The sequence below is a fragment of the Curcuma longa genome, chromosome 11 (genome assembly GCF_044706935.1).
Source record: "Curcuma longa cultivar G26 ecotype Majalengka, Jawa Barat chromosome 11, ITB_CL_G26_1.1, whole genome shotgun sequence".
Taxonomy (NCBI): Eukaryota; Viridiplantae; Streptophyta; class Magnoliopsida; order Zingiberales; family Zingiberaceae; genus Curcuma; species Curcuma longa.
Window position 1 is genome coordinate 7,068,409 of NC_133871.1, and position 21,436 is coordinate 7,089,844.

At 30.5% G+C, this 21,436-nt stretch overlaps 1 protein-coding gene and 1 long non-coding RNA gene across 4 annotated transcripts; both read right to left on the reverse strand.

Annotated features, from left to right (window-relative positions):
* Positions 1-25: 25 nt before the first annotated feature.
* Positions 26-4,531, reverse strand: LOC141838301 (uncharacterized). The gene is made up of 9 exons (XM_074725743.1): positions 4,446-4,531; positions 4,191-4,247; positions 3,392-3,489; positions 3,130-3,199; positions 2,830-2,878; positions 1,928-2,016; positions 1,802-1,849; positions 744-803; positions 26-481 (listed from the first exon to the last, which is right to left on the reverse strand). Exons 1-9 carry the CDS (start codon positions 4,503-4,505, stop codon positions 377-379), a joined length of 636 nt encoding a protein of 211 aa, XP_074581844.1. The 5' UTR covers positions 4,506-4,531; the 3' UTR covers positions 26-376.
* A 13,859-nt stretch (positions 4,532-18,390) lies between these two features.
* LOC141838302 (uncharacterized) lies at positions 18,391-21,382 on the reverse strand. 3 transcript variants are annotated; one of them, XR_012602620.1, is made up of 6 exons: positions 21,288-21,382; positions 21,115-21,193; positions 20,697-20,875; positions 20,527-20,612; positions 18,735-18,792; positions 18,391-18,550 (listed from the first exon to the last, which is right to left on the reverse strand). It is a non-coding gene; the product is annotated as an uncharacterized LOC141838302 (long non-coding RNA). The 3 variants fall into 3 exon arrangements; XR_012602621.1 differs by lacking the exon at positions 18,735-18,792; XR_012602619.1 differs by lacking the exon at positions 18,735-18,792 and having other exon boundaries at positions 19,514-20,612.
* Positions 21,383-21,436: the final 54 nt, after the last annotated feature.

The following is a 21,436-nucleotide window of genomic DNA, read 5'->3' on the forward strand; positions in this document are numbered from 1 at the left end:
TAAGAGTGTGCTTTTTTCCTCACACTCTTAGACATGTTATGGTTCCTTGTTCGTCATACATAAAGAACAATGGCTGCCAAACACAGCCAAGTAATGATCTATTCCATCCTGAAGAATCTTTGTAATATTCTAAATCTTATACAGATTTGGTTACGTTTAACTACAAACAGAAATGAGAAAACTGATGATACTTCAAACACAGCCTCAGGAATACTCATGCATAAAATAAACTTTTCGAATGATTCATGTTTGGTTTGGGAAGAGATCATGGCCTTCAGTTCTCTTCAGAGAGGTTTCTGACTTCTACCTACAGCATGATCAATTTTGAGAGGTGAGTTGACTTTCATGTGCTCTAGCTTGGCCTGAAGGGTGTTGACTACAGTGTTTGGTTGGCATTTGGGACGAAGCGCCAGAGATCTACTGCAATATCCACCTCTTTCTTTTTGTGAAATTTGTAAAGTTGTGGCACATCATACCGCAGCTACAATACCAACAAACAGAATTACTTGTCGCTAAATAAGGATATTAAAGGGTCCATCTCCATTACTTGGATGGAAGATGAGAGGAGAGGAGGGAAAGATCACAATCATTTGTGTACATCTTTTAGTTACTTTCCCTCTCCCTCTTCTTCCATATTTTCCATCCAAGTAATCAGACCAACCAACCGTTAACGAACTGAAAAACCTTTGGTAATGAACATAGCAAAGGTTATATATCACACGAATGTTCACAAATCAGAATACCTCACATAAAACTTCTGCAGTTCTGGCGTTCAAATCTCGAGCCGCAATTTTCTTTATATGCTGTTCACCACAAATAAATGAGACCATAGTTAGCGGGACAGCCGAACCAACTATAATGTAAAGATGAATACCAAATTTTAAGGAATTGAGATCTCTCATATTCCTCAGGAATATATTGTTTTTCAATCTTATTCTATGAATAATTTTGCCTTATTTTTCAAGAATACATGTTCTAACTCTCTCTATATCTTATGAATGAGTAGGGAAGAGTGCACCATTGGATCGGCTAGCACAAAACAGTGAATTGGGCTTATTGGAGTGAGAGCCAGATGAGTAGTGGTGCCTGTCGGACTAAGTGAATGGGCCATTTTGTCACCCTATTGCAGGAATAGTTTTGCCTTATTTTTCAAGAATATATACTCTTACTTTCTTAACTCTCTAAAAAAACATATATTATGAACAAGAAAGATAGAACGCACCGTTGGACCAAGTTGGGCAAAACAGTGAATTGAAGGGCTTATTGAACCGATGAGAGCACATAGGGTAGCCAATTAAGCAGGTGAGCTAGGCAAGTTGATTGGGTGGTCTCAATCGAATTGGAGGGCTCAGACCAGAGGGTATGGGCCAGTTGCTCCTACAGGCAAAATATATCCGTTGGACTAGATCGTGTGACCTAAATGAGTGAACAACATATTTCATATAGTAATTTTATCATTATGAAAATTCTTATAACATTCCCACAAGCCAAACACAAGAATAATTATTCTAAGTATATTACATTTCATAAACCAAACCAAGGATAACTTATTCAGATTATATCCATTGTCTATTTCATTCCCTAGGAATAGTTATTCCATTCCTTTTCATTCAATTCCAAAATCCAAACACACCATCAAAGTAAAAGCTCTTGTTACACAGCATCAGATGATAATGTGCATAACAATTTTAGATCCATAACAGAAATCTCTCAACTATGAGAGGAGAAAGTACTACTGACATAAGAAGCAGCACATTTAATTTTAGCAAAGCCCAAAAGAATGCAAAAGAAAGCAACTTACATCTCTGGTGGTAGTTTTATGCAAAGAGTAGACTGCACGGGAAGCAACCTGTGGAGAATCAACAAGGAAGTTGAGGAACCAAATCATTGCTAAATAAACCATGCATACAAGAAGAAAAATCTTTACCTTCAAAGCTTTTGCAAGAAACTCGATGTCAGATCCTTTCCTTCGAGTTCCGAAAGGAGGATTCATGACAACAGTGTCCACCAAATGATCTGCAACAGTAATTTAAGATGTCTATTATGCCTATTTCTCCAATAGGAAAAGCAAGAAATAATTTCAGCAAACAAACTTTTCTTCACACTGTTTTCATGTAGCAATGTACCAAAAGATCCAGGCTATGGCTATGTTTCAGCATGGTTTTAAATGGGAGACTTCTGATCAACTCGTGTCTTTCTGCTCAATTTGGGCTGAAGCAGATTGTAGCATGGCAAGGAATCAATTCCTCCTGCCAATTGCTTCACTTCCTCTGTTTCCGCCTAAGGAAATGGAGGAAATAGTCTCACATTTTTTAGATGTAGGCTAATTTACAACTTTAGTTGTGGACTTGAGCCATTCGGTTCAGTGGTTGAGTCTGACAAGTTGATGGATCAATTCTCTCATCCAAGCAAGCCATTTCAATCATTATTAGAATGGACCTATCTTAGGCATGTTGAGGTTGGAGAGGGCTTATGTGATAGTATAATCTCACCACTAGGCTTCAAAAGCATTTTCTGAAAATAGGTCCACAAAACCTAGTGGTGAACTAATGAAGAAATATAAGCTTAGATGCAGGGCTAATATGTACATGGATTTATGCATTCTGGGATAAAAATTGGTTGGCTGACAAGTTAATGAATCGATTCTCTCAAGTCTCACCTAAGTGAATTATTTCAGATGCATCTCATAATTTCAAATGTTTACAACATAGTAAAGTTCCACAAATATATACTCAGAAACAAAAGAATAGAAAGTCTATTAGGTGTCTTGATAATGAAAACATTGCATCTTGGCATATAGAAAAAAATGAGATCTTGGGTTGGGATTACCTCTCCATCTTAAGTTGTTAATGTCACACTGCATGAAATCCATTTCCAGCTGCATCAACATATATTAACCAAAAGGTTCAAGTTAGCCTTTTTCTGCACATGTGATGCATAAAACCATGAAAAACATTGAAAATTTAGAACTTATATCACATTTAATATACACTTTGGCTAGTCACCTCTAAAATAATAGGCATTCTTTTATTTGTTTAGAATTCAGACAGCACAAACCATGAAACCAAGTACCAAAATGTCATTGAAAGGATTGATGACATTACAACTTTAGAATATAAACAACGTTACCTCCAAATCTACAGCATTTTCTGAAGCAATCTCTAGAGATTGAGGATCAATGTCAACGCCAATGACCTGTCTGTGAATGTAACAGAAGTCATATGCATTATCAAATAGATATATCAATCAGAACCACCAAACTATATTCTATGAACATATTTCAATATATAATAAAAAAATATTTAACAATGTAAGTCATTAAAAGCTTGCACTAAATTAAAAGGTTGAATTCAGTGTGAGAGATTAGAAAAATATGAGAAGCGATGCTTACTCTGCATCCAAAAGTGCACTTGCTAATCCTAACGTACCACAACCACAACCAAAATCAGCTACAATCTTGCCACTTATATCTCCATATGTATTTTCTGCCTGTTAAAAATCATGAAAAAAAGGAAAATATAGAAATATTGTTCTTAGAAGTAGTTCAGGATAATTTGTTTGATTATTGAGGAATTGAAGCAATAGATCGTAAGGGGATTTAATGGAATTCACCATCAACAAAATATAAAAAGAAAAAAGTAACCCAAAATCAAAATATATCAACAAAACTTGCGTGGACTGAACTTCTTAGGGATTAAGTGCTTCAAAACATTAAAACTATCATCTTAACATACAAAAGGAACCTCCCAAAAGGCGCCTGTTTTCCAAAGCCTAACATTTAACAAATCTGCACCAAAATGGAATATTGAGGAAGCAAAATCTACTGCAAAGATAAAAGGCAAAATGATGACGGAATTACTAGAGGATCACCGTTCCAACTTCCTTGTGAGACGGAAATACATTAGAAGAATTTTAAAAAGCAATGCTTTTTAATTGAACGGACTAAATGACATGGCGAGTTGAAACAGAAGCAATAAATTTGTGAGTGATGAGCTCTAATTCTAAGTAGATTCGAAAAACAAACTGAGCTGTAAAATGGACTGCCATAACGAGCAAGATGCACAACCAAAATAGAGCAAGACTTTGATAGATATAGGGAAAAAAAGAGGATATTGATATCCTATACGATATCAATTTTAAGTACTTTTTGCAATAAACTAATTCGGAAATCAACAGGATCAGATGAATACCGTATATAGCAACCGAGACGCAATATGTGGTCCTGTGGGATATTGTTCCAATTCTATCTGCGCAGCCAGAAACAAAGATCATCTCCCAATAAATCAACAAGGAAAGGTAACATCTTTCCCATTTCTATTCCAAAGAAATCCATCAAAGGAGCACAAATAAGCATACAAGTGATGGAATCACTCAATTGCCGGGAATAAAGTAGAGTGGGAGAGAAAAGAGAACATATTCGACGAAAAGAGGAAACAACACCGAACCTTTGGGTGGGAGAACTGCTGAAGAGTGCCAAGGAGGCCCTCGAGCTGCTTCAGCTTCATCTCGAAGCCGATCAAAGGAACCCTAATGCGATGCGACAGTTCGTCAAAGCCGCTAAAACGTTATATCACAAATAAAAACGTTAGAATGCGGGAAAACGGAATCAGTGTTAATTGCATATATCGGGGTTCAGGGACGATATATTCCAAAATAACTTGTCCATTTTACTATTTTTTATTTAATAAAGAAGAATGCTCTCTATAGATTTGTTAACTAGAATAAGAAAAATAAAATGTTTCCTTTATTTTTATATAGATTTAAATTAGACGTAAATAAAGAAAATATATTACAAATATATATATATATATATATTTTTTCCCCTTGAAAAATCATTCCATATGTTTTTTCGATATCTTTCTCAAAAGAAAATTAATTTTCTTTCCTTTAATTATGGTTTTTGACTTATATGGATAATTTCGCTATTTTGCCAAAAAGTCCTCCTTCGTGTAACATATTATTATTATGTCGAAACGGGAAGATTTTTTTTCATAAAAACTTGAGGGTATTTTTGCTTATCAGAAAAACTATGAAGGTGTATTTCGAAAATCAAATAAAAGGCAAACAATTTCCTTTTGAACACGACGTAAAGTCTGAGGGGTGAACTGAAAGTTTCCCATCACGTTATAAGGAGAAGAAGCTACACCATCTTCAGCTCCACTGCTTCGCAAAGAGCGAGAGCAGAGGCGGCTAAGTCTCCTAAAGGTCCTAGACACGAGGACTTGAGACCGATAATAATAGATTTAAAATTTTTTAAAAATAAATTAAAATATTAATTTTAAAAATAAATTTTTTATATAAAATCAAATTTTTTAATTTTTGAAATACAAAATTATTAATTAAATTTTCATATTCAAATTTTAATAATAAATTTTTTTAATTGATAACATTGCTAAATTATTTAATATTTCTTAAGATATAGTTTAACATAAATAAGACTTTATTAATTTTAATTTTGAAAAACTTATTTCCGCTGAAGCTACACCAATAAGTATGGTCAGTAATATTCTATAAGCTATCCATGTATTAAGAAATAAATTTAATTTTTTATAAGATTTAATACTTCAAGTGCTCCTGTTTTTAATTCTAGATTTATTATTTCTTTTAAAAATTTAAATTCTAAAAATAAATTTAAACCATCAATATCTTGTGACATATTATGTGTTAAAAAGTTTTCAATATGCAAATATTTTTCTTTTAAAAAATCATTATCAAAAAATTTTAACTTCTCTATTTTATATAAAAATTAATATTATCTTCGTATATTTTAAATTGTTCAAACCTACTTTTAAGTGATCAATAATATAATTAAATTAATTAATTTTAAAAGATTCTTCTGGTGATAGTTTTACTTCCTTATTTACATTCTCATCAAATCATTTATTTTTTTTAATTATATATTTTTCAAAATTTAACAAATATGATGATATTTGAAAGTTCGACAAATGACCTGTGAAATTTGAAACTATAATTATTATATTGATGAAATTTCATCGTAATTAAAATATGAGAGTAATTTAGTAAGTAAAGATGAAATATTCAGAATAAAAAATTTTTAAAATTTTGAGATTAAAGATAAAATATTCACAATAAAGATGAAATATAAAGATAAATCACAAGTGACATGATAATGTTCACTACAAAAATAAACCTGATTAGCGACCGAAAATTCGATCGCTAATCGATCGCTAAACACCATTAACGACCGATTAATGACGGATAAAAAAATCGTAAAAAAAAATCGTCGTAATTCGATTTAGCGACCAAATTCAAATTCGATCGCTAATTAACGATTGAATTTGAAATCGGTCGCTAAATTTATCTTTCAAGTTGGAGTTTTACATTGTAATGCTAAATTAACGATCGAATTTTAGTTCGGTCGCTAAATTAGCGATCGATAAATTTTTCCCTCGTCGTTCATTTCTAAAATTACCATTTATAAAATTACCGACCCAATCAAAATTCGGTTGCTAATCTAGCAACTGATTGGTCGCTAAATAGCGATCAAATTTTAACTTCAGTCGTAAATTACTGATCGATTAAATTTCAATCGCTATTTAGCGACCAATTAAATTTCGATCGCTATTTAGCGACCAAAATTAAAAATCGATCGTTAAATTAGCGATCGAAATTTAATCGATCGCTAAATTCGTCGTTATTTGTGGATTTTTTTTTAGTGGTTCACCTTTGACATCTAAAATATCATTTTATTAGAATTTTTTTTTGCTCTCCAAACTACTTCCACCTTTTTTTGTTTTTAAAAATCTTTACTTTATATTCTAGATGTGCCAACTTAGAAAAAATTGCAAACTATGAATTCTTGACTTCGATGATAAATTTAAAATCTAAACAAGAATCTTTTTTATATTTGCCAAATCTAAAATTATAAAACTATGAATTCTTGCTAAATTTTATAAAACTATAATAAAATCCATGGACTCTTACATCTCTTGCTATGCAGTTAATGATCCATTTGTGATGAAGACATGGGCAAAGTCGTATCCTAAGAACAGGCTTGTGAAATTCCTAGCTGATGGCTCCGGCATTTACACTCACACCTTTGGGTTGGAAGTAGACCTCTCTGATAAGGGTATGGGCACCCAATCGTGACGGTTCGTTCTCTTTGTTGACGACCTTAGGGGTGAGTATTCGGTTAAAATTGAACCGAACCAAATTAATCGAAAATTGAATAAACAAATTTTTTAGAACAAACCGAACCGACCGATTGTTTTAATAAAAATCGAATAAACCGAATCGATATTTTATCGGTTAATTCGGTTTTCGACCGAATTAACTGAATTTTTTTAAATATTATAAAAATTTTACTAATGAATTAGGGATTTATAAATTTATTTATTTAAAATTTGTAAATTATTTTTTAAATTTGATTAATTTGGTTAATTCAGTTTATTCGGTTTAACCGAATAAGGAATTTTAAAATTGAAATCGAACCGAATTAATCGAATTAATTGATTTTTTTAGAAAAAATAATCAAAATTCTGAAATAACCAAACTGAATTTTTAATTCGGATCGATTTGATCGATTTATTCAGTTTATTTCCGCTGAAGCTACACTAATAAGTATGGTCAGTAATATTCTATAAGCTATCCATACATTAAGAAAAAATTTTAATTTTTTATAAGATTTAATACTTCAAGTGATCCAATTTTTAATTCTGAATTTATTATTTATTTTAAAATTTTCAAATCTAAAAATAAATTTAAACCATCAATATCTTGTGACATATCATGTGTTAAAAAGTTTTCAATATGCAAATATTTTTCTTTTAAAAAATCATTATAAAATTTTTTAACTTCTCTACTTTATATAAAAATTAATATTATCTTCGTATATTTTAAATTGTTCAAATCTACTTTTAAGTGATCAATAATATAATTAAAGTAATTAATTTTAAAAGATTTTTCTGGTGATAGTTTTACTTCATTAGTTACATTTTCATCAAATCATTTATTTTTTCTAACTATATATTTTCCAAAATTTAACAAATATGATGATATTTGAAAGTTCGACAAATGACCTGTGAAATTTGAAACTATAATTATTACATTGATGAAATTTCATCGTAATTAAAATATGAGAGTAATTAGTAAGTAAAGATGAAATATTCAGAATAAAAAATTTTTAAAATTTTGAGAATAAAGATATATAAAATATTCAGAATAAAGATGAAATATAAAGATAAATCACAAGTGATATGATAATGTTCACTAAAAAATAAACCTGATTAGCGACCGAAAATTCGATCGCTAATCGATCGCTAAACTCCATTAACGACCGATAAAAAATCATAAAAAAATCGTCGTAATTCGATTTAGCGACCAAATTCAAATTCGATCGCTAATTAGCGACCGAATTTGAAATCGGTCGCTAAATTTATCTTTCAAGTTGGAGTTTTACATTGTAATGCTAAATTAACGATCGAATTTTAGTTCGGTCGCTAAATTAGCGATCGATAAATTTTTCCCTCGTCATTCATTTCTAAAATTACCGACCCAATCAAAATTCAGTTGCTAATCTAGCGACCGATTGGTCGCTAAATAGTAATCAAATTTTAACTTCGATCGTAAATTACTGACCGATTAAATTTCAGTCGCTATTTAGCGATCGATTAAATTTTGATCGCTATTTAGCGATCGAAATTAAAAATCGATTGCTAAATTAATGATCAAAATTTAATCGGTCGCTAAATCTACCATTATTTGTGGGTTTTTTTTGTAGTGGTTGGCCTTCGACATATAAAATATCATTTTATTTGAACTTTTTTTGCTCTCCAAACTACTTCCACATTTTTTTTTGTTTTTAAAAATCTTTTACTTTATATTCCAGATGTGCCAACTCAGGAAAAATTGCAAACTATGAATTCTTGACTTGGATGATAAATTTAAAATCTAAACAAGAATCTTTTTTATATTTGCCAAATCTAAAATTATAAAACTATGAATTCTTGCTAAATTTTATAAAACTATAATAAAATCCATGGACTCTTACATCTCTTGCTATGCAGTTAATGATCCATTTGTGATGAAGGCATGGGCAAAGTCGTATCCTGAGACAGGCTTGTGAAATTCCTAGCTGATGGCTCCGGCATTTACACTCACACCTTTGGATTGGAAGTAGACCTCTCCGATAAGGGTATGGGCACACGATCATGACGGTTCGTTCTCTTTGTTGACGACCTTAGGGGTGAGTATTCGGTTAAAATTGAACCGAACCAAATTAATCGAAAATCGAATAAACAGATTTTTTCGAACAAACCGAACCAACCGATTGTTCCAATAAAAATCAAATAAACCGAACCAACCGATTGTTCCAATAAAAATCAAATAAACCGAACCAATATTTTATCGGTTAATTCAGTTTTCGACCGAATTAACTGAATTTTTTTAAATATTGTAAAAATGTTACTAATGAATTAGGGATTTATAAATTTATTTATTTAAAATTTATAAATTATTTTTCTAATTTGATTAATTTGGTAATTCGGTTTAACCGAATAAGGAATTTTAAAATCGAAATCGAACCGAATTAACTGATTTTTTTAGAAAAAATAAACGAAATTCTGAAATAACCAAACTGAATTTTTAATTCGGTTCGATTTGATCGATTTATTCGGTTTATTTCCGCTACACTAATAAGTATGGTCAATAATATTCTATATACTATCCATGCATTAAGAAAAAATTTTAATTTTTTATAAGATTTAATACTTCAAGTGCTCCTGTTTTTAATTCTGGATTTATTATTTCTTTTAAAATTTTTAATTTCAAAAATAAATTTAAACCATCAATATCTTGTGACATATCATATGTTAAAAAGTTTTCAATATACAAACATTTTTCTTTTAAAAACTCATTATCAAGAAATTTTAACTACTCTACTTTATATAAAAATTAATATTATCTTCATATATTTTAAATTGTTCAAACATACTTTTAAGTGAAGAAATAACATAATCAATAATATAATTAAAGTAATTGATTTTAAAAGATTCTTTTGGTGATAATTTTATTTCATTAGTTACATTCTCATCAAATCGTTTATTTTTTCTAATTATATATTTTTCAAAATTTAACAAATATGATGATATTTGAAAGTTCGACAAATGACTTATGAAATTTGAAATTATAATTATTATATTGATGAAATTTCACCGTAATTAAAATATGAGAGTAATTTAGTAAGTAAAGATGAAATATTCAGAATACAAAATTTTTAAAATTTTGAGAATAAAGATGAAATATGAAGATAAATCACAAGTAACATGATAATGTTCACTACAAAAATAAATCTGATTAGCGATCGAAAATTCGATCGCTAATCAATCGCTAAACTCCATTAAAGACCGATTAATGACGGGTAAAAAAATCGTAAAAAAAATCGTCGTAATTCGATTTAGCGACCAAATTCAAATTCGGTCGCTAATTAGCGACCGAATTTGAAATTGGTCGCTAAATTTATCTTTCAAGTTGGAGTTTTAATTGTAATGTTAAATTAGCGATCGAATTTTTGTTCGGTCGCTAAATTAGTGATCGATAAATTTTTCCCTCGTCGTTCATTTCTAAAATTGTCATTTCTAAAATTATCGACCCAATCAAAATTCGGTTGCTAATCTAGCGACCGCTAAATAGCGATCAAATTTTAACTTTGATCGTAAATTACTGATCGATTAAATTTCAGTCACTATTTAACGATCGATTAAATTTTGATCGCTATTTAACAATCGAAATTAAAAATCGATCGCTGAATTTGTCATTATTTTTAGATTTTTTTAGTGGTTGGCCTTCGACATCTAAAATATCATTTTATTTGATTTTTGTTTGCTCTCCAGACTACTTCCACTTTTTTTTGTTTTTAAAAATCTTTTACTTTATATTCCAGATGTGCCAACTCAGGAAAAATTGCAAACTATGAATTCTTGACTTCGATGATAAATTTAAAATCTAAACAAGAATCTTTTTTATATTTGCCAAATCTAAAATTATAAAACTATGAATTCTTGCTAAAATTTATAAAACTATAGTAAAACCCATGGACTCTTATATCTCTTGCTATGCCGTTAATGATCCATTTGTGATGAAGGCATGGGCAAAGTCATATCTTGAGAACAGGCATGTGAAATTCCTAGCTGATGGCTCCGGCATTTACACTCACACCTTTGGGTTGGAAGTAGACCTCTCCGATATGGGCACCCGATCGTGACGGTTCGTTCTCCTTGTTGATGACTTTAGGAGTGAGTATTCGGTTAAAATTGAATCGAACCAAATTAATCAAAAATCGAATAAACAGATTTTTTCGAACAAACTGAACCGACTGATTGTTCCAATAAAAATCGAACAAACCGAACAATATTTTATCGGTTAATTCGATATTTGAAAGTTCGACAAATGACCTGTGAAATTTGAAACTATAATTATTACATTGATGAAATTTCATCGTAATTAAAATATGAGAGTAATTAGTAAGTAAAAATGAAATCAAATTTTAACTTCAATCGTAAATTACTGACCGATTAAATTTCAGTCGCTATTTAGCGATCGATTAAATTTCGATCGCTATTTAGCGATCGAAATTAAAAATCGATTGCTAAATTAATGATCGAAATTTAATCGGTCGCTAAATTCTGGATTTATTATTTCTTTTAAAATTTTCAATTTTAAAAATAAATTTAAACAATCAATATCTTGTGACATATCATATGTTAAAAAGTTTTCAATATGCAAACATTTTTCTTTTAAAAATCATTATCAAGAAATTTTAACTACTCTACTTTATATAAAAATTAATATTATCTTCATATATTTTAAATTGTTCAAACATACTTTTGATAATGTTCACTACAAAAATAAATCTGATTCGCGATCGAAAATTCGATCGCTAAACTCCATTAACGACCGATTAATGACGAATAAAAAAATCATAAAAAAAATTATCGTAATTCGATTTAGCTACCGAATTCAAATTCGATCGCTAATTAGCGATCGAATTTGAAATTGATCGCTAAATTTATCTTCCAAGTTGGAGTTTTAATTGTAATGTTAAATTAGCGATCGAATTTTAGTTCGGTCGCTAAATTAGTGATCGATAAATTTTTCCCTCGTCGTTCATTTCTAAAATTACCATTTCTAAAATTACCGACCCAATCAAAATTCGGTTGCTAATCTAGCGACTGCTAAATAGCGATCAAATTTTAACTTCGATCGTAAATTACTGATCGATTAAATTTTAGTCGCTATTTTACAACCGATTAAATTTCGATTGCTATTTAACAATCGAAATTAAAAATCGATCGCTAAATCTGACATTATTTATAGATTTTTTTTAGTGGTTGGCCTTCGACATCTAAAATATCATTTTATTTGATTTTTGTTTGCTCTCCAAACTACTTCCACTTTTTTTTTGTTTTTAAAAATCTTTTACTTTATAATCCAGATGTGCCAACTCAGGAAAAATTGCAAACTATGAATTCTTGACTAGGATGATAAATTTAAAATCTAAACAAGAATCTTTTTTATATTTGCCAAATCTAAAATTATAAAACTATGAATTCTTGCTAAAATTTATAAAACTATAGTAAAATCCATGGACTCTTATATCTCTTGCTATGCCGTTAATGATCTATTTGTGATGAAGACATGGGCAAAGTCGTATCTTGAGAACAGGCTTGTGAAATTCCTAGCTGATGGCTCCGGCATTTACACTCACACCTTTGGGTTGGAAGTAGACCTCTCTGATAAGGGTATGGGCACCCGATCGTGACGGTTCGTTCTCCTTGTTGACGACTTTAGGAGTGAGTATTCGGTTAAACTTGAATCGAACCAAATTAATCGAAAATCGAATAAACAGATTTTTTCGAACAAACTGAATCGACTGATTGTTCCAATAAAAATCGAACAAATCGAAACAATATTTGATCAGTTAATTCGATATTTGAAAGTTCGACAAGTGACCTGTGAAATTTGAAACTATAATTATTACATTGATGAAATTTCATCGTAATTAAAATATGAGAATAATTAGTAAGTAAAGATGAAATATTCTGAATAAAATTTTTTTAAAATTTTGAGAATAAAGATAAAATATTCAGAATAAAGATGAAATATGAAGATAAATCACAAGTGATATGATAATGTTCACTAAAAAATAAATCTGATTAGCGATTGAAAATTCGATCGCTAATCGATCGCTAAACTCAATTAACGACCGATAAAAAATCATTAAAAAAATCGTCGTAATTCGATTTAGCGACCAAATTCAAATTCGATCGCTAATTAGCGACCGAATTTGAAATCGGTCGCTAAATTTATCTTTCAAGTTGGAGTTTTACATTGTAATGCTAAATTAACGATCGAGTTTTAGTTCGGTCGCTAAATTAGCGATCGATAAATTTTTCCCTCGTCGTCGTTCATTTCTAAAATTACTGACCCAATCAAAATTCAGTTGCTAATCTAGCGACCGATTGGTCGCTAAATAGTAATCAAATTTTAACTTCGATCATAAATTAATGACCGATTAAATTTCAGTCGCTATTTAGCGATCGATTAAATTTCGATCGCTATTTAGCATCGAAATTTAATCGGTCGCTAAATCTACCATTATTTGTGGGTTTTTTTTGTAGTGGTTGACCTTCGACATATAAAATATCATTTTATTTGAGTTTTTTTTGCTCTCCAAACTATTTCCAAATTTTTTGTTTTTAAAAATCTTTTACTTTATATTCCAGATGTGCCAACTCAGGAAAAATTGCAAATTATGAATTCTTGACTTGGATGATAAATTTAAAATCTAAACAAGAATCTTTTTTATATTTGCCAAATCTAAAATTATAAAACTATGAATTCATGCTAAATTTTATAAAACTATAGTAAAATCCATGGACTCTTATATCTCTTGCTATGCCGTTAATGATCTATTTGTGATGAAGGCATGGGCAAAGTCGTATCTTGAGAACAGGCTTGTGAAATTCTAGCTGATGGCTCCGGCATTTACACTCACACCAGGCTTAAGGGTATGACCCGATCGTGACGGTTCGTTCTCCTTGTTGACGACTTTGATGGCTCGAACCAAATTAATCGAAAATCGCATTGAATACACAATAAAAATCGAACACACAATATTTGATCAGTTTTGGGTTCGACAAGTAACCTGTGAAATTTGAAACTATAATTATTACCTCTCCGATAAGGGTATGGATTAGCGATCGAAAATTCGATCGCTAATCGTGCTAAACTCCATTAACGACCGATAAAAAATCATTAAAAAAATTCGTTCTCCTTGTTGACGACTTTAGGAGTGTAATGCTAAATTAACGATCGAATTTTAGTTCGGTCGCTAAATTAGCGATCGATAAATTTTTCCCTCGTCGTCGTTCATTTCTAAAATTACCGACCCAATCAAAATTCAGTTGCTAATCTAGCGACCGATTGGTCGCTAAATAGTAATCAAATTTTAATTCGGTTAAAACTTGATTAAATTTCGATCGCTATTTACCGAAATTAATCGAAAATCGCTAAATCTACCATTATTTGTGGATTTTTTTTGTAGTGGTTGGCCTTCGACATATAAAATAATACTTTATATTCCAGATGTGCCAACATATTTTGATAAATTTAAAATCTAAACAAGAATCTTTTTTATATTTGCCAAATCTAAAATTATAAAACTATGAATTCAACAAATGGCTCCGACTGAATCGACTATCGGTTAATTGAATTTCCTGAATTAGGGATTTATAAATTTATTTATTTAAAATTTATAAATTATTTTTTTAATTTGATTAATTTGGTTAATAACCGAATAAGGAATTTTAAAATCGAACCGAATTAACTGAAATAATCGAATTCTGAAATAACCAAACTGAATTTTTAATTCGGTTTGATTTGATCGATTTATTCGGTTTATTTCCGCTACACTAATAAGTATGGTCAATAATATTCTATAAGCTATCCATGCATTAAGAAAAAATTTTAATTTTTTATAAGATTTAATACTTCAAGTGCTCCTGTTTTTAATTCTGGATTTATTATTTCTTTTAAAAATTTTAATTTTAAAAATAAATTTAAACCATCAATATCTTGTGACATATCATATGTTAAAAAGTTTTCAATATGCAAACATTTTTCTTTTAAAAAATCATTATCAAGAAAATTTTAACTACTCTACTTTATATAAAAATTAATATTATCTTCATATATTTTAAATTATTCAAACATACTTTTAAGTAAAGAAATAACATAATCAATAATATAATTAAAGTAATTGATTTTAAAAGATTCTTTTGGTGATAATTTTATTTCATTCTCATCAAATCGTTTATTTTTTCTAATTATATATTTTTCAAAATTTAACAAATATGATGATATTTGAAAGACAAATGACCTATGAAATTTGAAATTATAATTATTATATTGATGAAATTTCACCGTAATTAAAATATGAGAATAATTTAGTAAGTAAAGATGAAATATTCAGAATAAAAAATTTTTAAAATTTTGAGAATAAAGATAAAATATTCAAAATAAAGATGAAATATGAAGATAAATCACAAGTAACATGATAATGTTCACTACAAAAATAAATCTGATTAGTGATCGAAAATTCGATCGCTAATCAATCGATAAACTCCATTAACGACCGATTAATGACGGATAAAAAAATCGTAAAAAAAATCATCGTAATTCGATTTAGCGACCAAATTCAAATTCGGTCGCTAATTAGCGACCGAATTTGAAATTAGTCGCTAAATTTATCTTTCAAGTTGGAGTTTTAATTGTAATGTTAAATTAGGGATCGAATTTTTGTTCAGTCGCTAAATTAGTGATCGATAAATTTTTCCCTCGTCATTCATTTCTAAAATTATCATTTCTAAAATTACCGACCCAATCAAAATTCGATTGCTAATCTAGCGACCGCTAAATAGCGATCAAATTTTAACTTCGATCGTAAATTAACGACCGATTAAATTTCAGTCGCTATTTAACGACCGATTAAATTTCGATCGCTATTTAACAATCGAAATTAAAAATCGATCGCTAAATCTGTCATTATTTATAGATTTTTTTTAGTGGTTGGCCTTCGACATCTAAAATATCATTTTATTTGATTTTTGTTTGCTCTCCAGACTACTTCCACTTTTTTTTTTATTTTTAAAAATCTTTTACTTTATATTCCAGATGTGCCAACTCAGGAAAAATTGCAAACTATGAATTCTTGACTTCGATGATAAATTTAAAATCTAAACAAGAATCTTTTTTATATTTGCCAAATCTAAAATTATAAAACTATGAATTCTTGCTAAAATTTATAAAACTATAGTAAAACCCATGGACTCTTATATCTCTTGCTATGCCGTTAATGATCCATTTGTGATGAAGGCATGGGCAAAGTCGTATCTTGAGAACAGGCTTGTGAAATTCCTAGCTGATGGCTCCGGCATTTACACTCACACCTTTGGGTTGGAAGTAGACCTCTCCAATAAGGGTATGGGCACCCGATCGTGACGGTTCGTTCTCCTTGTTGACGACTTTAGGAGTGAGTATTCGGTTAAAATTGAATCGAACCAAATTAATCGAAAATCGAATAAACAGATTTTTTCGAACAAACTGAACCGTCTGATTGTTCCAATAAAAATCGAACAAATCGAACCAATATTTTATCGGTTAATTCGATTTTCGACCGAATTAACTGAATTTTTTAAAATATTATAAAAATTTTACTAATGAATTAGGGATTTATAAATTTATTTTTTTAAAATTTATAAATTATTTTTTTAATTTAGTTAATTTGATTAATTCGGTTTAACCAAATAAGGAATTTTAAAATTGAAATCGAATCGAATTAATCAAATTAACTGATTTTTTTTAAAAAAAATAATCAAAATTCTGAAATAACCAAACTGAATTTTTAATTCGGTTCGATTTGATCGATTTATTCGGTTTAATCAAATTTTTACTCTTCTGCAAAAAGGTGGATCCGCCACCTTAGCGGCCCTACACCGTCAGCCCCACGACCATCTGTGAGGAGGTAAATCGAGAAACTGCAGTTGATCACGATGCAAGAGGGTATTGCCTGACTTCGCAAGGATTCAAACCCTTGCCCTCTTCTACAAGTCTGCTACGTCATAACTAACTCAGCTATGATTTTTACTCACCCTTAGGTGACCTTGTGGGGAGAAAGTTGCGAACATCGAAGTAGTGGGAGAAGATGTAGAAGAGATCCTAAAGGTCCTTTAGGAATCACCATGTTATTTTGATTGTTAGGCTACTAGTTAAGTGACTTTGCAACTATTGTTTGAATAAAGCAGCTATTATTTGAATGATAATATGGCGCCATCGGATGGCATTATTCGGATTATAAATTTAATATTTATTCCAACAATATTATTTATATGAATTTAAATGTAACAATTTGCATGGCATACTTTATTTTTTATCTTAAAAATTATTAAAGAAAGTGTACATTTTAGATTTTTTTCCCCTTCTAAAATCCTAAAATATCATTGTTATTATGGTCATAATTTGTTTTAGATATTTTACGAAATTGTGTAAGTTTTGATATTACCTAAATCATGTATTAAATTTTCATAATATCTAAATCATATCATATTTGAAATATCCCTATCATAATCAATTTCGTCCAAAATTAATCAATGAATCTAAAGAATGAACTTCAAATCATTCCAAATTACAATTAATATATTTTAAAATTCTTCATCTCTAGGATGTAAATTTGATAAAGTAAATTGAGAATAGTAAACTAAATTGAAAGTATATTTTTAAATTTTTATGCTATTAATTTAAAAATTTATTGTTTTCAATTCACACGAGGTATGAAAACATAAATATATCAAAAACTTTTAAAAGTATATAGATTTTGATTTGAAATGATTCAAAAATTTTTAGATTTATTAATCAATTTTAGACAAATTTGACTCATGAATCTATATCATTCAAAAATTAAAAAATTTAATATTTTTTGAATAAGAAGAATCCTAAGAACTCATTAATGGTGTTGGTCTAGTCTTAAAATGAGCTTATGATAAATTTTATTATATTTAAAATTTATTATTTTTATTTACACTATTGATCTTAGATTTAATGGCATAAATATATTAAGGAGGGTTTTGATTTCAGTAAAATATCATAATTTTTTTATTCCTTTCTTTTCGAGACCTTAGAATTTAGAATTTAGACGGTATTAAAAAAAAGGTATAATTTTCAAGGTGTGAAACAAAATTTCCCTGTAAAAATAAATTATTTATAGATAAATATTATGTGAATATTTATATTTATAAATCTGTTTTAAGAATCTTATCCTTTCCATTTTGAAGTCTCTCCGTCGCTGCATGGCTTCCTTGCAAAGCGACTAAAAAACGAATCAGAAGTTGTTCTGTGGCATTCTGGATAAATTGGATGCTTCTTTCGAGTCTCCCTTGACTTCAACTGCCGCAGCCATTTGCTACACTGGTTTCTTCTTCTTTGCCGGCTTCAAATTGGAGGGTTCATCCATCATAATAATTGGTTGATCTTGCATCTGGCAGAAATTGATTAACTTAGTAGAGAGCTAAAAGCAAGCAAATGTCTAACAATATTAGAGAATGAACCCACACAAAGCTAAACCAGCATCAGCTCACTACAAAATATCAAGCTGATGTTTTGAACTTTTTTCCATAATTTTGAGAAAAAAACAAATGGATTTATCAAAGGTTAATTTGAACCTGTTCCTTTAAAACATCTGATTTACATAAGATCTAGAAAACTACACCATACTTTTTCCTGCAAATACAAAAAAGAAACAAAAAAAATCAGAGCAACTGCAGATAAGTACTATGGTTTATTCAATTTGGCCTAACATACCGATTGAAATCGTCCAACTATTTTTCCCCCCAAATGTACATTATTCAATTTAGAGCCACTCTATCCCTACAGCTATTTGAAAATAGCTACACCAGCGATCACCATACTAAGCACATTTGGGCAAAGAAGACACCCAGAATAAGAACCAGATAAACTAGTACTTCAAATTATCAACTTTCTGAGACAATAACAACTATACAAGTAGTAAGTGACAATTATTTGGGGTCAGTTACATAGAGAATATTGTTTGGTTTTAAAAGAACCATAAAAGAAAAATCAACAGCTAAGTTCGAGTGAACTTGTGTTCATTCCAACCCATTTCAAAAAAAAAAAAAAGGAAAAAAGAGAAGAAAGAAACAAGTGTTTTGTATCACATGCATTGCTTAGTGTAATAAGCTATTTCTATGAAAATATGAATTGGTTAGGATGATAGATATAATTTCATTAATATTGATTGCTTAGATTGATTAATTTGAAGTATTATATAATAAATGTCAATTCATATTTTTAAATACAGATTTTTACATAGTTTTTTAAGACCTTGACAGTGCTAATACTTAACAAGCAAATAACGATGAGGAATACAAACTCGGAAAGTAGATACAATCTTTGAAGGTAAACCAAAGAAAAGTTTGTGTACCAGTTGAAGGATCAGTTGACAGTTTGATCATGAAAGTAACATGATAGCAATGAGATTGTTATCAAATTACACTGATGATATAGGGAGAAGTTTAAGCCAGCATTCATAATTAAAATGCAGCCCGTGCCTTTTACTTTTTCCAACCCACTGCCATGCATACACATGAGCATTTGATATAGAAGAGGTTGCGACAGCCACAGTGCTAAAACTTGAGCAAGGGCAGGGGTCCTCTTCATTGAAATAACCAAATGATGGCTATCAGTGTTACTTTTTCAGACCTTTTACTTTTCATCCATCATGTCCTTCCTTAAAATGGTATCAGATCTATCAATGGTACAACTGCACCAACTCATTCATGGATTTTCCAGGCAAGTAATACAATAAAAACAACAAAAAAAAGAAAAAAATTAAGCTGTAAAACTCTATAATAGAATTCTCCAGCAAGTTTCATAATGCAGAAATGCAGCCACGAAAGAAATCTCTTTATAAGCAATCTAGTGGAAGCCAGTTCAGAATAAATGTGTTTAAAGAGAACAAGAGACTGTGAACTGAACAGGCAGTGGTAATAGAATAAATACAAAAGGGGAAAGTAAAACCACTTTAGATTATGACAGAGAGAAATGTAGTTAAGCAAAAGTTGAAAGGTAGAAACACAGTCATGTTATGAAATACAGATCACACATTGGTAACTATCACTAAAAAACTAATCTTCAGGGTAAACCCTGCTTCATCAGCTAAGAGAAATATGTCATGACCCATCCAATTTCAGTCCACCAAATAGTAGGGTAAACCCCACTCAATAACCAACATATAACAAGAGGTCATCAGAAACAAGGGGGATACAGTGGGGCAACAATAGATATGCATGAACTTAAAATTCTTCAAAGAGAATATCAAGTAAAATTATGAAGCACCATTTATAATCACTTCCCTTTGAACTCTACAGCCGTGTCTACGAATCAAAGTATCATCTAATACATTGAAGTATATAAATGGATGGAAACCCCACTAACATTCATACAGGCCGAAGACCCATGTCACAGACAAGAGACAGTTTGTTCCATCCCCAAGTAGATCTTTAAATGTCCATATGTATGCCCTATAAAAAGCTAAAATTGTTCAAACCCAAGTAGATCTAAAAAAGATAAAACACGCATAGAGACAAGATGAGTGAAGAAAGAACCTATCAATCATGATGTTGGTGCATCTTCTACCTGTTTAGTCACCAGCAGCAACGCAATCAGTGAGTATGAGGATCAACACACCAGATCAAGCAAGAAATAAGAATGAGGCAGGGAGAGATCCCAATTTGCACCCCATCTGTAGCCCTGCACAGGACCATCTAATGCCGCCTTACTCTGCCTGCATGTTCATTTGTACCCCCGACCACAATCCACCCCAGTATTAAGACGTAATATCAAATCATAACCATAAAATCACAATACGAATAGAATTACTATCTATTAATTTAGCTTTGACAAAATTTCTAAATTAGGTTACTATTTCTACTATTTCGGTTGAATGCCATTTTTCCTTATGAAAACCTCAATTCCTTATTAAGTATAAAAAAAAAGTAGATCTCGTAAATTTTGACTGCAAACCTCAATGGCTTCTCTCCCTTCAGTTTTGTCAGAGGCCGCGTCGGATCCCCTCCTCCGGCGATCCAGCGGCAAGCGAGGTCTGAAGAAGGCGAGGGAGGATCATTAGGTTCTTGATTGTGAGAGAAACAGAAGAGGAACAACAAGGAGCTTGAGATTGGGGGGAATACAAAAACCTAGTAAATGGGATGAGGCCGAAGGGAGAGGGACTCCGAGGGAGAGGGACTCCGGCGGCGCAGCAACAGTCGGTGTTCCGGTGTTAGGGTTGCCCCAATTGGGTCCGTGAAAAAAAAATTGCAGTAAATTGGGTATTTATAGGTATTTA

What these genes read in the sequence shown, in the direction of transcription:
- LOC141838301 (XM_074725743.1), bottom strand. Translation starts at nt 4,505, where the DNA reads ATGAAGCTGAAGCAGCTCGAGGGCCTCCTTGGCACTCTTCAGCAGTTC. An exon ending in CGTCTCGGTTGCTATATACG is followed by an intron (nt 3,490 to 4,190) that starts GTATTCATCTGA and finishes GATTTTTAACAG; the next exon opens with GCAGAAAATACATATGGAGA. An exon ending in AGTGCACTTTTGGATGCAGA is followed by an intron (nt 3,200 to 3,391) that starts GTAAGCATCGCT and finishes TTACATTCACAG; the next exon opens with ACAGGTCATTGGCGTTGACA.